Source organism: Bolinopsis microptera, chromosome 13, assembly GCF_026151205.1.
Source record: "Bolinopsis microptera isolate Bmic1 chromosome 13, MBARI_Bmic_1.0, whole genome shotgun sequence".
Taxonomy (NCBI): Eukaryota; Metazoa; Ctenophora; class Tentaculata; order Lobata; family Bolinopsidae; genus Bolinopsis; species Bolinopsis microptera.
Window position 1 is genome coordinate 11,226,965 of NC_087084.1, and position 17,721 is coordinate 11,244,685.

Consider the following 17,721-nt stretch of genomic DNA (forward strand, 5'->3'; position numbering starts at 1 on the left):
CAGCAGTTTATTTACTACTATAGAGTGCAATGAAGACAAATAAACAGCACGTGAACCGCTAAAACATCACAGGTTTAGCATCCGGTTTTCAGTCTACCAGTTAAAAACAATAAGGGAGCTCTCTGAAAGACCATAAAGGAGTCCTATAAACAATAAATACCATCTGGAGAATTGTCGAAGTGGTGGATGGTGGAACAGGTGGCATATCTATATTATATTTTAAACTTGACGAAATCTTACCGGCAGCGGCAAAAAACTGAAAATTGAGGGGTTTCTAGTAGTAAATAGTCTATAGTAAAACAGCTGGTATATAGTATATTAATATAGTAAGACAAACAATTAGAGAGTATTGAGCTGAGAGAAAACAAAGGCTGCGCTGCAGTAGTACGATCGAACGAAGGAGAGAAAACGGTATAGAGAGTAAAGGTATCCCCACCTGGAGTATCATAAACAATAAACACGTGTGAACAAAGCCACGCGCCCAGCTTGAACGTGCACCCGACAACAATGAACCCTTTTTAGATATATAAGACTGTAATCCACATCACCAATAATATAATCCGAATCCGTATTCGTGTCAAAATGCTTCGAGTATCCGTGCTAACTATCCTGCTGGCAGCAGTTGCTGCTGTTTTGGTGGATGATGCTACCCTTGATAGCATGCTCCAGAACCCGAGTGAGATGGGAAAGGTTTTCGTTGAGTTCGAGGAAAAACACCATCGAGGAAGCTCCCAGGAAGAGAGATCAATGAGATTCAGGGCTTTTAGGAAGCATGCTCAGGTTTGTCAAAACTTTAATTTTTAGATTACCAGTTTTATTTTATAATTTGATGCTCAATTGGTACTCTTCATAAGAGTGAAGTTTTAATTATAACACGTCGTCGTAAAATTACAACTTCTATCATCTTTTAACGCGATTTTTGAGCATTCGAGGTTCCCATATTCCAAAAAATTATAACAAAAATGCTGTGCCATCTCATTTAAAAGAACTATACTAAAATATTACTCTTACTTCAGAATACATTACTTCATATTATTAATATTACTCTTACTTCAGGATACATTACTAAATATTATTAATATTACTCTAACCTCAGGAAATCTCCGTCCACAACCACGGAGACTCCACCTGGAAAGAAGGCATGAACCACTTTGCTGACATGACAGATGATGAACGTCACTCCTTCCTTGGTCTGAACGTGACCAACGTTCAGAGAATGGAGAAAAGACAAGAAAGAGAAGATGAAGGATCAGACGATGGAGCTGCAGACGATGAACCTCTTGCCAGGTCCTGGATAAGAGTTGGAGCGGTCACTGAGATCAAGAACCAGGGAAGCTGTGGGTCCTGCTGGGCGTTTGGAGCCATGGGAGCCCTAGAGGGTGCCTACAAGCTCAAGACTGGTGTTCTGCGAAACTTCGCAGAGGAGCAGATGCTGGACTGTACCTATCCGGAAAGAGACGGTTGTGGAGGCGGGTGGATGAGGGATGGTGTGGATTCAGTTCGAGTGGCTGGAAAGCTAGCCAGCACTGCTGATTATCCTTACCGAGGTGCTGATGGTAGTTGCAGTTTAGAAGAATATCCCAACTCTATGGTTGGTGCTAACGTGGAGGCCTACGTTGAGATAGAGGAGGGTGAAGTTCACACAATCCGTGCTCTGTCTCTGAGACCCCTAGCAGTGACGATCAATGTCCGTGACTCCTTCTTCTCCTACACTTCCGGGATTTACCGGGACAATACCAGAACTAGGTAAGATGGGCAGGTTTTCTTATTTTTGCTTTTCCACCACTCAGTTTAGTTAGTCTGTTTATATTGGATTTGGATTTTTATTTTGATTTAAGCTTTATTGACCGCACAATACAGCTGTTAAATATTTTAACCATGTCTAATCCAAGTTTTCCGAACCACGCGCTGACCGCGGTAGCCTACACCGAACAGTACATCCTGATTAAGAACTCCTGGGGATCAGAGTGGGGAGATGACGGTTTCATTAAGGTTGCGAGAAACTACGATGGGTGTTCTTTCCACAGGTAATAAAATACAACCATATAAGGAGTGTCGCGTGACTACCGTAGTGTCACGTGACTTCCATAGTGTCACGTGACTACCATAGTGTCACGTGTTAGGTCACGTCGTTATGAATGGTTGGGGAGATGACGGCGAGAAATTACAATGGAGGGACGTTTAAACTTCGGCACTATCCGTCGCGGAGTCGAGTCCGCGGCGGAGCCGCCGGACTCCGAGCGGACTCCAAGCGGACTCCGGCGGAGCCGCCGGACTCCGAGCGGACTCCGGCGGTGCTCCGCCAAAATGTATTTACAGTGGACTCGAGTACATTTTGGCGGACTCCGAGCGGAGCCGAGCGGACTCCGAGCGGACTTTAAAGTCCGCCGCGGACTCCGAGCGGCTCCGCGGCGGCTCGGTGGAGTGTCCGCCGCGGACTAAGCCACTAGGCGGACTCCGGTCCGCCGCGGACTCCGGCGGAGTGCTTGGCGGACTCCGCCGGACCTCTCCGCCAGACTTGAATCCGGCGGAGTCCGGCGGAGCTTGGCGGAGTCCGCCAGCTCGGCGGACTCCGCTCGGAGTCCGCCGGACTCCAACAGAGTCCACTGACTTCCGACCTCCGTCTTCCGACCCTCGGCTAAATTTGTCACGTGACATACAATTAACATAGCATTTTGCAATATTGTGGTCAGATGAAAAGGTCGCTAGTGATAAACCTTAACCATTACCCTCACAATGTCAATAGTGTACAACTCTAGTCCTAACTTTGACCCTATAATGTATAAAGTTAAACGTTGACCCTAACCCTCCACCAAACCGTCCGCAGCGAAATATCAATGTCATTGACTGGTCACGTGACCAAAACAATTTTTGTCATATTATCTCATATGGGGAAGCGTTTTTAGTTTTACCCTACACGTTGCATGTGGCGTCATTCGGCCGGATCCCAGCAAGCAAAAATACGTCGACCATGGCCATCACAGGACGACGCCAGCCAGCACTCTCTACGCTCTTCGAGCTCCGATCGTCCTGTGACGAAGTAAGGACGAAGCCTGAGGTCCTCAGGTAACATCGACCACCGATTGAAAATTCAAAGATTTTTTGACATAAGGGTCAAATGTAAAACTAAAATCTTGATGCTGATTGATTGACGACGTCAATTTTTGAGCACAGCGCGAGCGCATGCGGAAAAGGACCGCGTAGCTAGTCAAGATGTTGATAAATATTTGGCTTGTGGCGCGATGTGTTGCTCTAACTATAGCCCTCTCGCTTGCAGTAGCGCGCGACCGCCGGAAATGACTTGTGGAACAAGCGCGCCCGCAGCGGCGCGAAAGCACCTGGTTAGCTAAATGAACGCGATGTGCCTTGCATTGTAGGATGAAATCCTACTAGCTGACGCCACTCGCAGCTGTGATGTTCGCTGTACGTCAGCGATCGAAATTTATACGCGTATCACCCGTTAAGATGTGCCACCCGACGCGCCACGCAATTTTTCTCGTTGCTCGTCGCACGTCGACGAACAACGAAGCTCGTTGCGACGCGCAATGAGCTGCCAGGCGAGGACATCGTCCTGGTCCAACAAATTTTGGCGAGCGCGAGCGATTTTCTCCAAAAATTTAATAAGGGCGCCGACTTCCACTCTGGCTAGGTTTCTTCTTATAGGGGGTGGCGCGGCGGGTCGGGTACTCATGTACTTGATTATTGAGAGTACCCCATCTTATGAACGATAGATGAATTAACAATATATTTTGAAGTTTTTTTTGAAGTATATTATATGTATTGATTATTCTGTGGCAAATAAAATTCTCTTTTTCTTAATTCTTGTTCATTGAAATATTACCGCCAGCGAGGAGCCGCAGCTGCGACTGCAAGCCGTGTTACCCACTTCCCTGTACTGTATTGTGATCAGCATGAGTTTAATCAAAGTAATGTGTATCACTCGCTTCACTCGATCCGAAATTAAAGTATATAATCCTACAACGCTAAGCTAGTAATAGAGTTTTATGAAAGCACTCTGGCCAAGTCAGTGAATTCTTTTTACCTAATTTTACCTCATCCCATTAAGGAACGCGCGCTGGGTAAGAAGAAACCTAGCCAGAGTGGAAGTAGGCGCCCTCATTAAATTTTTGGAGAAAATCGCTCGCCAAAATTTGTTGGACCAGGACGATGTCCTAGCCTGGCAGCTCATTGCGCGGCGCGTCGCAACGAGCTTCGCTGTTCGTCGACGTGCGACGAGCAACGAGAAAAATTGTGTGGCGCGTCGAGTGGCACATCTTAACGGGGGATACGCGTATAAATTTCGATCGCTGACGTACAGCGAGCAGCACAGCTGCGAATGGCGTCAGCTAGTAGGATTTCATCCTACAAGGCACATCGCGTTTACCTAGCTAACCAGGTCATTTCCGCCTCCGGCGGTCGCGCGCTACTGCAAGCGAGAGGGCTATAGTTAGAGCAACACATCGCGCCACAAGCCAAATATTTATCAACATCTTGACTAGCTACGCGGTCCTTTTCCGCATGCGCTCGCGCTGTGCTCAAAAATTGACGTCGTCAATCAATCAGCATCAAGATTTTAGTTTTACATTTGACCCTTATGTCAAAAAATCTTTGAATTTTCAATCGGTGGTCGATGTTACCTGAGGACCTCAGGCTTCGTCCTTACTTCGTCACAGGACGATCGGAGCTCGAAGAGCGTAGAGAGTGCTGGCTGGCGTCGTCCTGTGATGGTCGACGTATTTTTGCTTGCTAAAAACGCTTCCCCATATGAGATAATATGACAAAAATTGTTTTGGTCACGTGACCAGTCAATGACATTGATATTTCGCTGCGGACGGTTTGGTGGAGGGTTAGGGTCAACGTTTATACATTATAGGGTCAAAGTTAGGACTAGAGTTGTACACTATTGACATTGTGAGGGTAATGGTTAAGGTTTATCACTAGCGACCTTTTCATCTGACCACAATATTGCAAAATGCTATGTTGTATGTCACGTGACAAATTTAGCCGAGGGTCGGAAGACGGAGGTCGGAAGTCAGTGGACTCTGTTGGAGTCCGGCGGACTCCGAGCGGAGTCCGCCGAGCTGGCGGACTCCGCCAAGCTCCGCCGGACTCCGCCGGATTCAAGTCTGGCGGAGAGGTCCGGCGGAGTCCGCCAAGCACTCCGCCGGAGTCCGCGGCGGACCGGAGTCCGCCTAGTGGCTTAGTCCGCGGCGGACACTCCACCGAGCCGCTGCGGAGCCGCTCGGAGTCCGCGGCGGACTTTAAAGTCCGCTCGGAGTCCGCTCGGCTCCGCTCGGAGTCCGCCAAAATGTACTCGAGTCCACTGTAAATACATTTTGGCGGAGCACCGCCGGAGTCCGCTCGGAGTCCGGCGGCTCCGCCGGAGTCCGCTCGGAGTCCACTCGGAGTCCGGCGGCTCCGCCGCGGACTCGACTCCGCGACGGATAGTGCCTAAACTTCTGTAAATTACCTTTTTGGAGCACTTTTTGATGTTGACCCTTTAAAAGTCTAAACAACCCACAATATAATGAAATAGTGTTTCGTAACGACTGCACACACAACAACATTGCCGCAGGTTTGTAGGATACGCGGTGCTCTCCTATAGGAGAGGTAGTGAAGACAATAACGAATCAGACAGGGCGACTGACTATAACGCTGGGGACGACGAGGGACCTGATCCTGGTCCTGATCCTGAACCTTGTGTGGAGACTTTCACAGGTTACTTTAGTTACTTGAGGGTATAGATGTTTGTGCAATATCCGGATTATTCCGTGTTTGCTACAAGTGATAATGCTCTTTTTTAGTCTTTTTAGGAACATGTTATAATATTATAACATTTCATCAGTTTAGCTTGCCAAACATCATAAATTTCTGATATTCCGTCAACTGCATGTTCAAACGACTCCTTCATAAATATAACCCCTGGTATCACCTCCAGGTTGCAAAGAGAAGTTCTGCAAATACTCGCTGATAAAGGAGGGGTTAGGTACTTTGTCACAGTACAGAATATCCATAACCTCTATTCTATCAACTGTTAGGTGTCCACAAAACCCTTTATACTCATTATTAGGATAGTTGCACCTGACCAGACGGAGTACCAAATCATAGCCGCTGAAAATATGAGTTCATTGAAAAGATAGCTAATACAAGGCAACTTTGTTATTGGGAAATGGAGGTTAAAATTCTGTCACAATGTATGGAATATAAAATTATAAGGTGGGCGAATTATTTATATCAGATTTTGGTTTTAAAAGGCGGGAAAACTTACATGAGACTATGTGTTGAAGCAAGTTATGATCATTTGATGTTTACTTTGTCCCAAAAAATTATACACGAAACAAAAAATTTAAAAAACAATGATTATAATAATGAAATAGTCTCTTATAATCACTCTTATAATCACTGAAGTGACAAAGTAAACTGTCTTGCCCCTAGTTAGAAGACTATATATTCTATAACTCTATATCGAATCAACAATCTTTCAGAAAAAATTGTAGAATAATGTCCAGGAACATCAGAGCTCCATTAACAATTATAGGATAAAAAATTTGACAAAGTCACTAAAAATGTACAAAATTAACTCTTCCTGACCCAACATTTCAAGATAGTGTTAAAAATTAGCATCAGGCAGCCTGATACCTAAATAAATCAATCCAAACTACAAAAAAATAATATGGTTTAATGGTGATGACGAGAACCTAACTCTAATAATAACTGATTGTGACAAAGTAAACATGTCTTGCCTCCTATTATTGAAGTGATCGAATAACATTATAGTAATTCAACATTCTTTAAGAACGATTTGGAAAATATGCGCAAGTAACCTCAGAGCTAAAGTTTAACAAATTTAGATTTAATTGTCCAAAGACAACTGACAAAATTGACAAAAAAATAACTTATTCCCTGCCCCCAACAAAATCACGATAGTGTGTTAAAATTGGCATATGAATTAGGATGCTTTATTGCCTATATTAATCGACCATACTTCAAAAGATCGTTAATTTGATGACGATTAACTAACTGTTATAAGTAACTGCTGTGACAAAGTAAAACATGTTATTGCCCTATTTTGAAGAATTATACCTCTATTAGATAACTATTATGTAACTTTATCATCGAAAAAATTTCGATAAACTAGTTATTTTGCCAGCAAGGAGCTGGACAGAGTTATAATATTTTTTGTGACGAAATTACACTATTTTTGTTCATGTTGTGGTAGGTTTAATTGTGACACTGTTAACATATTACCGTACCCGAAATGATTAATGTGACCGGTGCAATGTGACTTAACTTTAGTCAGTATGTGTTTGATCCATATTATGCGTAACACAAAGGGTTTAAGCTGGTATATCATTATTTGTTCAATCCACATGATCGATATCATCAAGATTATGTTACAAAGTCAAACTTGTCTAGTGCCTTCAGTGGTTTTAATTCAGCGACTATATCATATAATAAGCAATTCCCAAGAACTCCCAGGCATTAAATAAACCAACACTACTCAGCAAGTACTTATCATGGTTTCCCTAAACAATGTTCACTATATTCTTAAATTGTGACATAGTGAAACCAGATAGCAACCATCTAACGAAAAAAGTCGTAAAATGATGTAGGAAATGGGTCATATGTACCCATCCAATCAACTGACCACTCAAAATTTTGGTCCAAAACGGCAGCAAGTGGGTCCATTGTATCTGTCACAATGTTTATAGTGTGACAATGTAACCATTTCCGTGCTGCCGGTATTTAAGGCGATATCTAATCACCGGAATAAAGACATCGTTATGTGACAAAGTTAAGCCTAGAGGATGAGACGACTAACCTAACCAACAAGTGAGTTGTGTAATTCAATATTGGTGACAAAGTCCCAACTACACTGGTGCCTTTTAAATAGGGTCACTTATAATTTACCAATTACCCTCAAACTCAAAATGAACGTTCCATAGATGTTTTTAGTAAAACCTTTTAGTTTTAGCTTGCGGTTTGATAACAGTGCTCCTTAATCAAGTAAAATTGTTAAATTGCACTGCTGCGACCACCGTTAGTCCTTGTAATACAAGATAGTATTGACAATCCTATTTGCATGCCACTTTAGCGCGCGAGAGTTGCGCGGCGCGGACGAGGCATGATTTATTGCAGCGTTTTGTCAGGACATGACACTCTAATTTTTTCAACGAAGCGCATGAGTATTCAACGCTTCCAATATCTAATTTGCGAGAAGCCACTAACTGTGCAATAACACACGGAGTTTTCAGTGAAAAGTTTGAAAAGAAAGCCAGTCAAGAAATCAAGAAGGTTTTATCAAATCTGAGTAAACTACAATTTGTTTTGGGGACACATAGTAAGACAGCACAATATAGGTGAATATCTTCGTTAGAATTACATCACTAGCCAATCAAAAAAAATCAGGTAGACTAATGTAAAGCATTTTAAAAGTTAAAACTTGAAAATTCAAAAACAGACTTAATCTGCAAACTTTACAAAAGAGCTCAATGTGCAAGTGTAGAATGGACAACAGACATAACAGTTACCGATAAGGCGTGTAATACACTTGATTGACGAATGTCAATGCCCGTCGAGATCGTTGCTCTGCTGAAGCAATCGTCGAGCAAGAATGCTAGTTTGGCGCGCGCGTCGAAGTTTGCGCCGCGCGTCGAAGCGGCGAATTCCTCAAGTATTACTACCCAAGGAATACAATAAAACCCAAATCTAAATTTTTAGCTAGTAACTACAATCTATTTAACCCCAAAAATATTAGTTCTGAATTTTGAAATAAGAATATCTCTTCTCTATCAAGTGTCAGTTGGACGGACTTTCCATAAACAGCCTAATTTTGAAAAACTCTATAGTGAAATCAGATTATGCACTCGAAAACAATGCATTGAAAGTGCCGGACTTCTCAAATGACAATTCATTATCAATTTTAAACATGTGTTCTTGTGTCCATTCATTCTGATATGATATGGAGAAAACCGTGTTGGCCTAAAAGGTATCGTCTTTTAGGCCCTGGATGAAGTTTAATTACAAATTTGGCATTGGGACATAAATTATATTGCTGTCCTTACATGTACAACCGGAAATCCAGATTTAAAACCAAAGCCATATGACAGTGATGACTATCGTTGAGGTAGAACAGTTGGGACAGTTGCACAGCCTCTCCGCCACAGTTTTGGCTGATGGTGAAAAGGAAACCGTTTCGGGGCAACGAACTGAGTTTACTATTGCGCACTACTGTGTTGCCTATAGATGCTGTTTTACGTAGTTGCAAAACAATAATCTGTACGACTCCGAATTATTAGTTGATTCCTCACTAGTATAGTGGACCAACTTCCAAACTCAGGCTCAGTGACCCTTTGAAAATTTCACTAGAAAAGACAAGACTTTGTCAGTGATTGGCTTTTTATCATCCCTCTCACGGAACAATTCGTGTTCTATGTGACCCACGACTGCTTCAGGCTCTGACTTTGATTAAGGTCCACCGTCCTTGTGTCCACTTTCATCAGGTCTTCTTTAAGTTCCATCAGGTCCTCCACACATGGTGATCCTGCGAATTTTCGCTTGATTCAGCGTCGATCATCATTCATCTGTGAGAAACCACTGATTTAAAGACGTGGATTGGGATGGAAATATCGTATTGAGGTAAAGCCTGGCATCAGTCTCTTTCTTTAAATATCTGTCTCTATGTTGTTGTTCTCCTCCCCCAGTGGTGATACTACATCCCACTATTAACTGATTTGCCAAAAAACTGACAATCATCGAACTGAATTCGCAAATCGTTTGCGCTTCATTTAGTTTCGACAACAAAAAGATCAAATTGGCCTCCCTGGAGCCCTTCCAAATTCCTAAATACATGTCAGATGAAGCGTCGCCAGAATAACATAAGACTCCAAGCTGTATCATTTCCAGGTAACAGATATTGATGAATATCACTCCAATTGAACATGAATAAGCGACTTGACTGCGAAATAACAATTTCCATTAGATACCCTTTTTGCTGTTACACATTTTCTTGAAAAGGACAAAGGATTTTTGTGAAGAAATCCTCCGTGAATGTTTTCCAGGATAGCCATTTTCGCTTATCACAATCATATCACTACCGTAAGCAGGCCTGTACCATATGCAGTACATCGCTATTTCAGGTTTTCTCCTTGGATACGAACTGATCACGTCTATAAAAGTACAACGTTGATGGTGCTATCTATTTTGCATGTCTGCAGATTCATTAAGGTTTTTGATGATACAGAAAGGTCCTGTTGTATCCAGGAAGAAACCTGTGGCAATAAAAAAAAAATACCTACATACACAACTGTTAGGTATGGTCCTAACCCACTTTTCTAGACTTAAAGGGGCCTTCCATGGTGGCAGATGGACAAGGCTGGTAGGGGGAACCATTTTCCATCCACCAAATTTCTAAATTCCAATCAGTTGAATTCTGTCGTCGTGAGAAACTCTGAATCAATGAAAAATGTTTAGAATTTGAAGAGTTTCTCATCCGATCACAAAGTCGTTATCCAAACTGCTAGAGGGAACTTCTTTAAGCCTAACAATCAGTTGGAATCATTTCAGACACCGTAAAATTTGCTGTACAGACACTGTTCAAGCTGAGATCAATTAGTCATACAGTCACGCTGTGTTAAAATCCTCGCCGAACACTATCAATGATAACGGATGGAGAGCTGAAAAAAGATGTGCAGAAGGCTGTGTCAGAAGAGGATCGCAGCAGGAATGTTCTCATTTTTGTTTAAGAGGAGACAATGAATGAGAAACTATCAGACGAAAGTAGACGAACCTGTTTTGAACAGAAGGAAGGGAAACACACTTCGAAGCTGTAGGATTGGAAGAAATCAGCATACAAGAACCATCACCGCAAAAATATGTTTATCAAATACGAATACTGTACAACAGATTTTTATTAAAAACGAAAAAAACCAGAAACTAGGAGCAAGACCACAAAACTGCTTTTAATTTTCACCAATCAGTCACCTGAGGAGCAGCCAGACATCATCTGCTCGTTTTGGAGATGAAAGAAAGGCAAAGCAGGATTAGCGAAGAGGAGCGAAATTATATCAAAAGTGGTATTAATAGTTGTGAGGACAGATATCATAGTGAACGAGGATTACACCGCTTCTATCGAACGACCGCCGCGCAAACTATCATTCTTGCATCTCGTTGCATCTGCTTCGCATAGCAACGAATCTCGACAGATTGACATCGTCAATCAAAGGATACTCGTAAAATTTTTTGTTCTTATTATATAAGACCGTCTGGACGAGACTAACACGGCGCACGTCTTTGTAGTTAATAAACCTGTAGGAGTGACACAATTTTTAGTCTTTTATTGTCGAATAAAGTACATTTGGTTCTTAAATTTTTATGAGATCCCATTTTATATATTTTTTTAAAAAACTTTACTGCTCTGACGAGGAAAAAAATTTTTCGTGGAGACCGCCAGCACATTGAGTAAATTATTTAGGTATTTTTTATGGCAATTGTAGCGCGATTGCGTTACTGTGCCGCGCCGCGCACTCAAAAGGCTTCTCATAAGGCTTCTCTGGTAGTAAGGCTCTTACAGGGCATTGTCTGCTCGATACGTTAGGGACACCAGATACATCCTTAACAAGAACGTATTTTTGACCGTAGAAACACGATAGAAATGTAGTTTCAAGATGATTGGCCTTTATTGTTCTGGGTAAAATCGCAAAAAAACCGATTTTTTGGGGCCAAAAATATGCCAAAAATACCAGGTTTTTTGATATTTTGAGCAAGTTAATTTTGTTGCAATGTCGGCAAACCTTGCATAAAGATAGCTAAAAGACAGCCGCACAATAATGTATAAAAATAAACAAATCCTCTATTTGTTCTGAGGTAAAAAAATCCAAAAAAGTGGTAAAAATTTTGACTTTTTTTGCTTTAAAGTTTGGGAATAATTTTCTTGCAGTTTGTATTAAATCAACCCAAAAATAGTCAAATCGTGTTTGGCTAAATAATTTCCTTTCCCGAGAAGTACCCACTTCATATACTTAAATCGAAGTTAGAATAATGGTCACTCCGCAAAGCGTTTTGCCAAATTTCGACGGCGCACATACGCGCAAAAGCATTTAGTTTTATCAATTGGCACCCGCGCGTTCATCATAACATATCAAACAGCTATAACACATCGAGACTAGATGTCCTTTCAAGCTCATATTTTCACAATAAATAGAAAAAAAAAGATCTTACTTATGCTGACAGATATGATATAATTACTTTATTTTTGCTAAGTAATAGAATGTCAAAGTTTAAAACGCGCATTGGTATAGCACGTACTAATAAGGCCCAAATTTATACTTTCGTTAACATATAATCGATCAATAGACATCATACTAATGTGGCCAATAGCGGTTTAGGTCTCTAAACTCGTAGCAGAAAACACGTCTTTTTGCCCGTAAGAGCTCTACTAATGGCAGATCGGCGAAATGCGCTACTGTGCCGCGCCGAGCTGCCATGAATTGACATCGACAATTAATTATGCAAAATCTTGTCGCATACCAACACTGCCTCGCGCAGTGTTGTGAGCCTCTTCGTCGTATTTTACACATATTGTGGACGTTGGCAATTATCAATTGATAATTTTAAACTTTTTAAAACAGTTTTTTATATTAAATTCTTTTTTAAAAATAGTTCTAAAACGATTAAGCATGCTTTCTGTGAAAATTAAAGTAACTTTCGTAAAATAATTTATGATGTGGCAGCGATGTGAAAGAAGAAATTAGTTAAAATGATACAAAAAAATAGGACATTTTTAGATATAAAAATTAAAAAACAACACTGTGCCATTTAATAGGGTCACTTATATTTACCAATATCCTCAAACTCAAATGAACGTGTCCATATATAAGTCTAACCTGCCCAAGCTAGAGAGCCATGACAGGTCCAGACTGGGTATATAAAAGAACGATAGAGAAACAATAGAAACCATATTAGAGGTATAAAGATAACAGACATGTTCGACATCAAAGGTTTGGTTCAAAATACCCGACAGATATAATAATAATGCTAATAAATGCAGCGAGCACCTGGTAATCTAATTAATATTATGTATCCACACCTGTGATTTTATTAAAACCGTCTTTACCATGGCTGCACTGACCTATAGTCTCTGTTTAATTAGCAATTTAGCGAACATCATGATAAAAGGAAGAATTTCATAGATCATGTAGGCTGAATAATAGAAAAGTAAAAAGATAGAAATATAGAAAGTTCTCCAGATGAAGTTGAAGTAGGTTTTACCAAGGGGTAAGACCATGAGACATAACAGTAGATTTAATTATGTAATAGTAATAATGTTGTATTATAGTATTATATGCCGGGACCGTTATAATTAACTTGCATTAAAACTGTGTGGAACAACCAGTTTAAATGGTTTCATCGCATTGGGCCACTTTTGTCCAACAGCCACTTTTGTCCGAATCTGACAAGAGTCGCTTACGGACAAGAGTCGCTTACGAACAAGAGTCGTTGTCGGACAAGAGTCGCTGTAGGAAAAAAATCGTGTTATCGGCTTAAAATGCTCATGGCATAAACGTTTATAAAAGTTGTTTCAGATTAACGCCGATATTTGATATTTCTGAGTCTGCCCCAACGGCTTGATTGGATATCAGGGTCACCATTTGAATAATGTCTCGTGGTCTGATATCACATATCAAGGTATCGAAATATGATATTAATAAGTAAGTTTGTAATAACTAGATAAACACACTAAAAATTGACAATAGGCTTCACCATTTTTGTTTTCATTTTTGCTAATCGATTAGAGTTTGTCACTGGTAACCCCATCATTACATCATATCATCCTTGATCATCATTGATCTTTTATATAGCCGTTAAATAATATACCAGCATTTATTAGAAACACACTGCAGCTAGAAACAGAAGACTAAAGATAAAAGCAGATAAGACGGGTAGAGGTTATTACATTTTTTATCTTTATTATCAAAATTACAACGAAAGTATGACAAACTTATTTATGATTAGTATAGATTAAAAATGAACAAAATTTGATGTCAATTATTTTTACGTTTTATTGTCGAAAAACAACTGCAGAGAATTTTAAACAAATTTTTAAAGATTAAAACATATTTAACACATTATTCTTTGTGTTTCGAACTTGGATTATTGAAGACTTAAATAAAGTTGGTAAACTACAAGGAGGAGCCAAACATAAAACATTTGCAGGAGCTATAACGGAAGCTAAGGGTTAAAGGGTTGGTATGCACTTGGTCTGAATAAAAAGCCTGCAACCGGTTAAATGAAGGCCGTTACAGGGCGACCGTACCGTAAATTTAATATTAAGCGCCAGAAAAACGAGCATCAGTATCGAGATCGTTTAATTTTGAAAGTTAAAGCACAACTGAAGCAAAAGATAAAATTATTAATATCATGTGCTTGTTCCTCAGAACTAGCACAAGTAAACCATCAAAGGATCACTATTGAATACTAATGACAAACGCATATTAGATTAGTACCAATGAACAATGAACTTGGTCAACAGAAATATATCTCACGTTTTAAAAGTCGCAGGAAAGCGAATAAACAATCGTGACATTGGACATGGCTGAGAATATGCTAATAATATCAACGTGATATCTGCGAGCGTGCTAGGGGTGAAAGACACTAGTAATTACACCAGAACCAATCAAACACCACACCAATCAAACTCCCAAACCAGCTAATCTCTCACCAAACATCTCTCCTTAACCGGAACTTTCATCGGAATCATCAGCCACAAATCTGGTGCCCGTTTCGGGGCTTTAATCGCAGGACGGTTCTGTACCAGGCGCCCCAGCAGTTTGATCTTAGACCACTTTCTGACTAGGCAAACACTTGAAGTAACCTGTTAGACCTCGCAATTGACGACGAGATAACGTTATGGTTCTTCTAGCTGTTAGTGTTCCCTAAGTTCCTACCTTCCTAAACTCCCATTCCATTTTTCTCGACAACAAATGAATTCATCTGGAGCAGTGGGCCGCTTCTCTACCACTCTCCCTAACCAACAACTTGAACTCCCTTCCTCCAAACCCTATCCTCCTAGCAGCTCCCTCAAAACTACGACCAACTATCCCTCTAGCTCCCACTTCCACAGCGAAACTGAAACAAGACCATCCGTTGCTCTAGATTTCTGTCTGAAGGCTGCTGTACCTATCCATCTTAAGCTCGTGGGATTCTGTAATCCTCTCCTCTGACGGTACGGTTAACTCCCACCATAGCACCTTCTTGGCTGACCGGGAAGAGATTAAGAGGTCCGGTCTCAGCCGGGTCTTGGCAATCTCCTCTGGGAACTTCAGTCGCTCATCAAGATCACATAACACCATTCAGTCCCGAGATGCACTCAGGATACCAAAACTACGCTTTGCACTCTTCTTCGCGCTTCCCTCAGGCATAAAATCAATACATTGCTTGGTCTCTTTCACTCTATTCTTAGAGGTGTTCACTCGGCGTTCACAATGGAAAGTCACATGGTCTGTTAGTTGTATGAGAACCTTATCATGCCGCCACCTGTAACGCCCTTGGCTCAGCGAGACCCTACAACCGGATAGAATGTGTTGTATGGTCCCTATCCTATCCTCACACAGCTTGCAAAGTCCATCCTCTTCTTCATTTCACTTCAATGCTAAGGCTGGTGTGACCACAGTTCCATAAGTCGCACTGAGCATAAAACCTGTGAGCGAATCACCATACTTAAAGAGTGTGTTCCAGCTCATGTCCGTCTTCATAACCTCTTCCGTCCACTGACCCCATCTTGACTGCATCTCAAGAGAGCCGCATTGAACTTCCCTTTCATATTCGAGGTTTCTTTTAACTCTCTGAAGGACCTCAGCTTGTTTTTCCCGGGCGTTCATCCTCTCCCACAGCTTCTTCCATCCTCCAAAACCTATCCCTGCCCTGCTGTATAGCTGGACCATTCCTCTCACCGCTTCACAGACTAAATCCCTCTCAGCACAAACTAGTTCCTTGTCTGGTCTCCAAACTCTCCCTGACCTGACTTGCGGTTGAATCTCCCTTATCATGTCATCAGAAGACTGCTGGTAGGACTGTTGGAGTCGACATTTCTCCAGCTTCCAAGTATCGGACAGGCTGCTGATGGGCAAGGCCACACTAGATGTTTGACTAAATAAACAGATGTTACTCAGTGCCTACACCCAGCCACTTCCTCAGGAAACTGTTGGTGTGCTGTTCCCACCGGGTCACAGTGGTGAGGGGGATGTCGTAGGTAGCAAGGGGCCACTTCATCTTTGGTAACACCATGTACTGGTAACCCCAACACTTCTGAATCCCGGATAGGCAACTGTCATCTAACCTCTGTAGATAGGTGTTCAAGTCTACTTTTGTTGTTTCGATGACTGCCTTATCTTTCCCCTCTGCTCTAATCCACCGACCCAAGAACTTGATTGGCTTTTCCGCTACGTTTGGAATCACCTCTCCCCCTAGACTCAGGCTTTCTTCGCCGCTTCCACTTCCACTGTTCTCTTCACACCATTCTCCTACTACCCCCCTCTTCATAACCAGGGCTCTTGACTTGGAGGATTTCAACCGGAAACGTGACCAGTCCACATATCTCTTAAATATATTGAGCAGGGTTTTCATATCCTCCATCCGGGCACATGTAAAACAACTATCGTCCATAAAGAGCTTCAAGGGTGGGACTGAGATTACTCCCATGTCGTACTCGATGCTTCTAGGTACACTGATCTTAATGTACTTATGGCCTAAGTTCATACACAAGACGAAGAGGATGACAGATATTACACATCCCATAAATATCCCTATCTCAAACTGTTGCCAAACAGATGTTACCTCCCTGGAAGAAAAACGTCCATACACGCCAGAAAAGTACGTAAGTACTATATTGATGACATTTTCCGGGATATTATAAAAACGGAGGGCTTTGGCAATCAATACATGTGGAATTGCTCCGTATGCGTTGGCCAGGTCAAACCATACAAGGCTTAAATCTTTACGCTTGACCTTTGCATCCCTCAGGACTTCCCACATTGCTCCAAAGTGTTCAGTGCACCCACGCACTCCGGGTACTCCTCGTTTGCAATTACTACGATTAGCTTTCATTTAGCATAAGCTAATTAATGGATCTGATGGTGATTGATAGTTGATAGTTGATGCTGATCAAGCTGCTGTTGTGAAAGTTAAAGCACAACTGAAGCAAAAGATGAAATTATTAATATCATGTGCTTGTTCCTCAGAACAAGCACAAGAAACCATCAAAGGATCACTATTGAATACTAATGACAAACGCATATTAGATTAGTACCAATGAACAATGAACTTGGTCAACAGAAATATATCTCACGTTTTAAAAGTCGCAGGAAAGCGAATAAACAATCGTGACATTGGACATGGCTGAGAATATGCTAATAATATCAACGTGATATCTGCGAGTGTGCTAGGGGTGAAAGACACTAGTAATCACACCACAACCAACCAAATATCACACCAATCAAACTCCCAAACCAGCTACTCTCTCTCAAACATCTCTCCCTCACCGGAACTTTCATCAGAATCATCAGCCACAAACCTGGTACCCGTTTCGGGGCTTTAATCGCAGGACGGTTCTGTACCAGGCGCCCCAGCAGTCTGATCTTAGACCACTTTCCGACTAGGCAAACACCTGAAGTAACCTGTTAGACCTCGCAATTGACGACGAGATAACGTTATGGTATTGGGTTT

At 41.6% G+C, this 17,721-nt stretch overlaps 1 protein-coding gene across 1 annotated transcript; it reads left to right on the forward strand.

The window, feature by feature from the left end:
- The first annotated feature begins 582 nt into the window (after nucleotides 1–582).
- On the forward strand, nucleotides 583–16,032 carry LOC134824781 (uncharacterized). The gene is made up of 6 exons (XM_063836757.1): nucleotides 583–780; nucleotides 1,097–1,746; nucleotides 1,893–2,027; nucleotides 5,576–5,718; nucleotides 5,939–5,986; nucleotides 15,977–16,032. Exons 1-6 carry the CDS (start codon nucleotides 583–585, stop codon nucleotides 16,030–16,032), a joined length of 1,230 nt encoding a protein of 409 aa, XP_063692827.1.
- The last annotated feature ends 1,689 nt before the right edge of the window (nucleotides 16,033–17,721 follow it).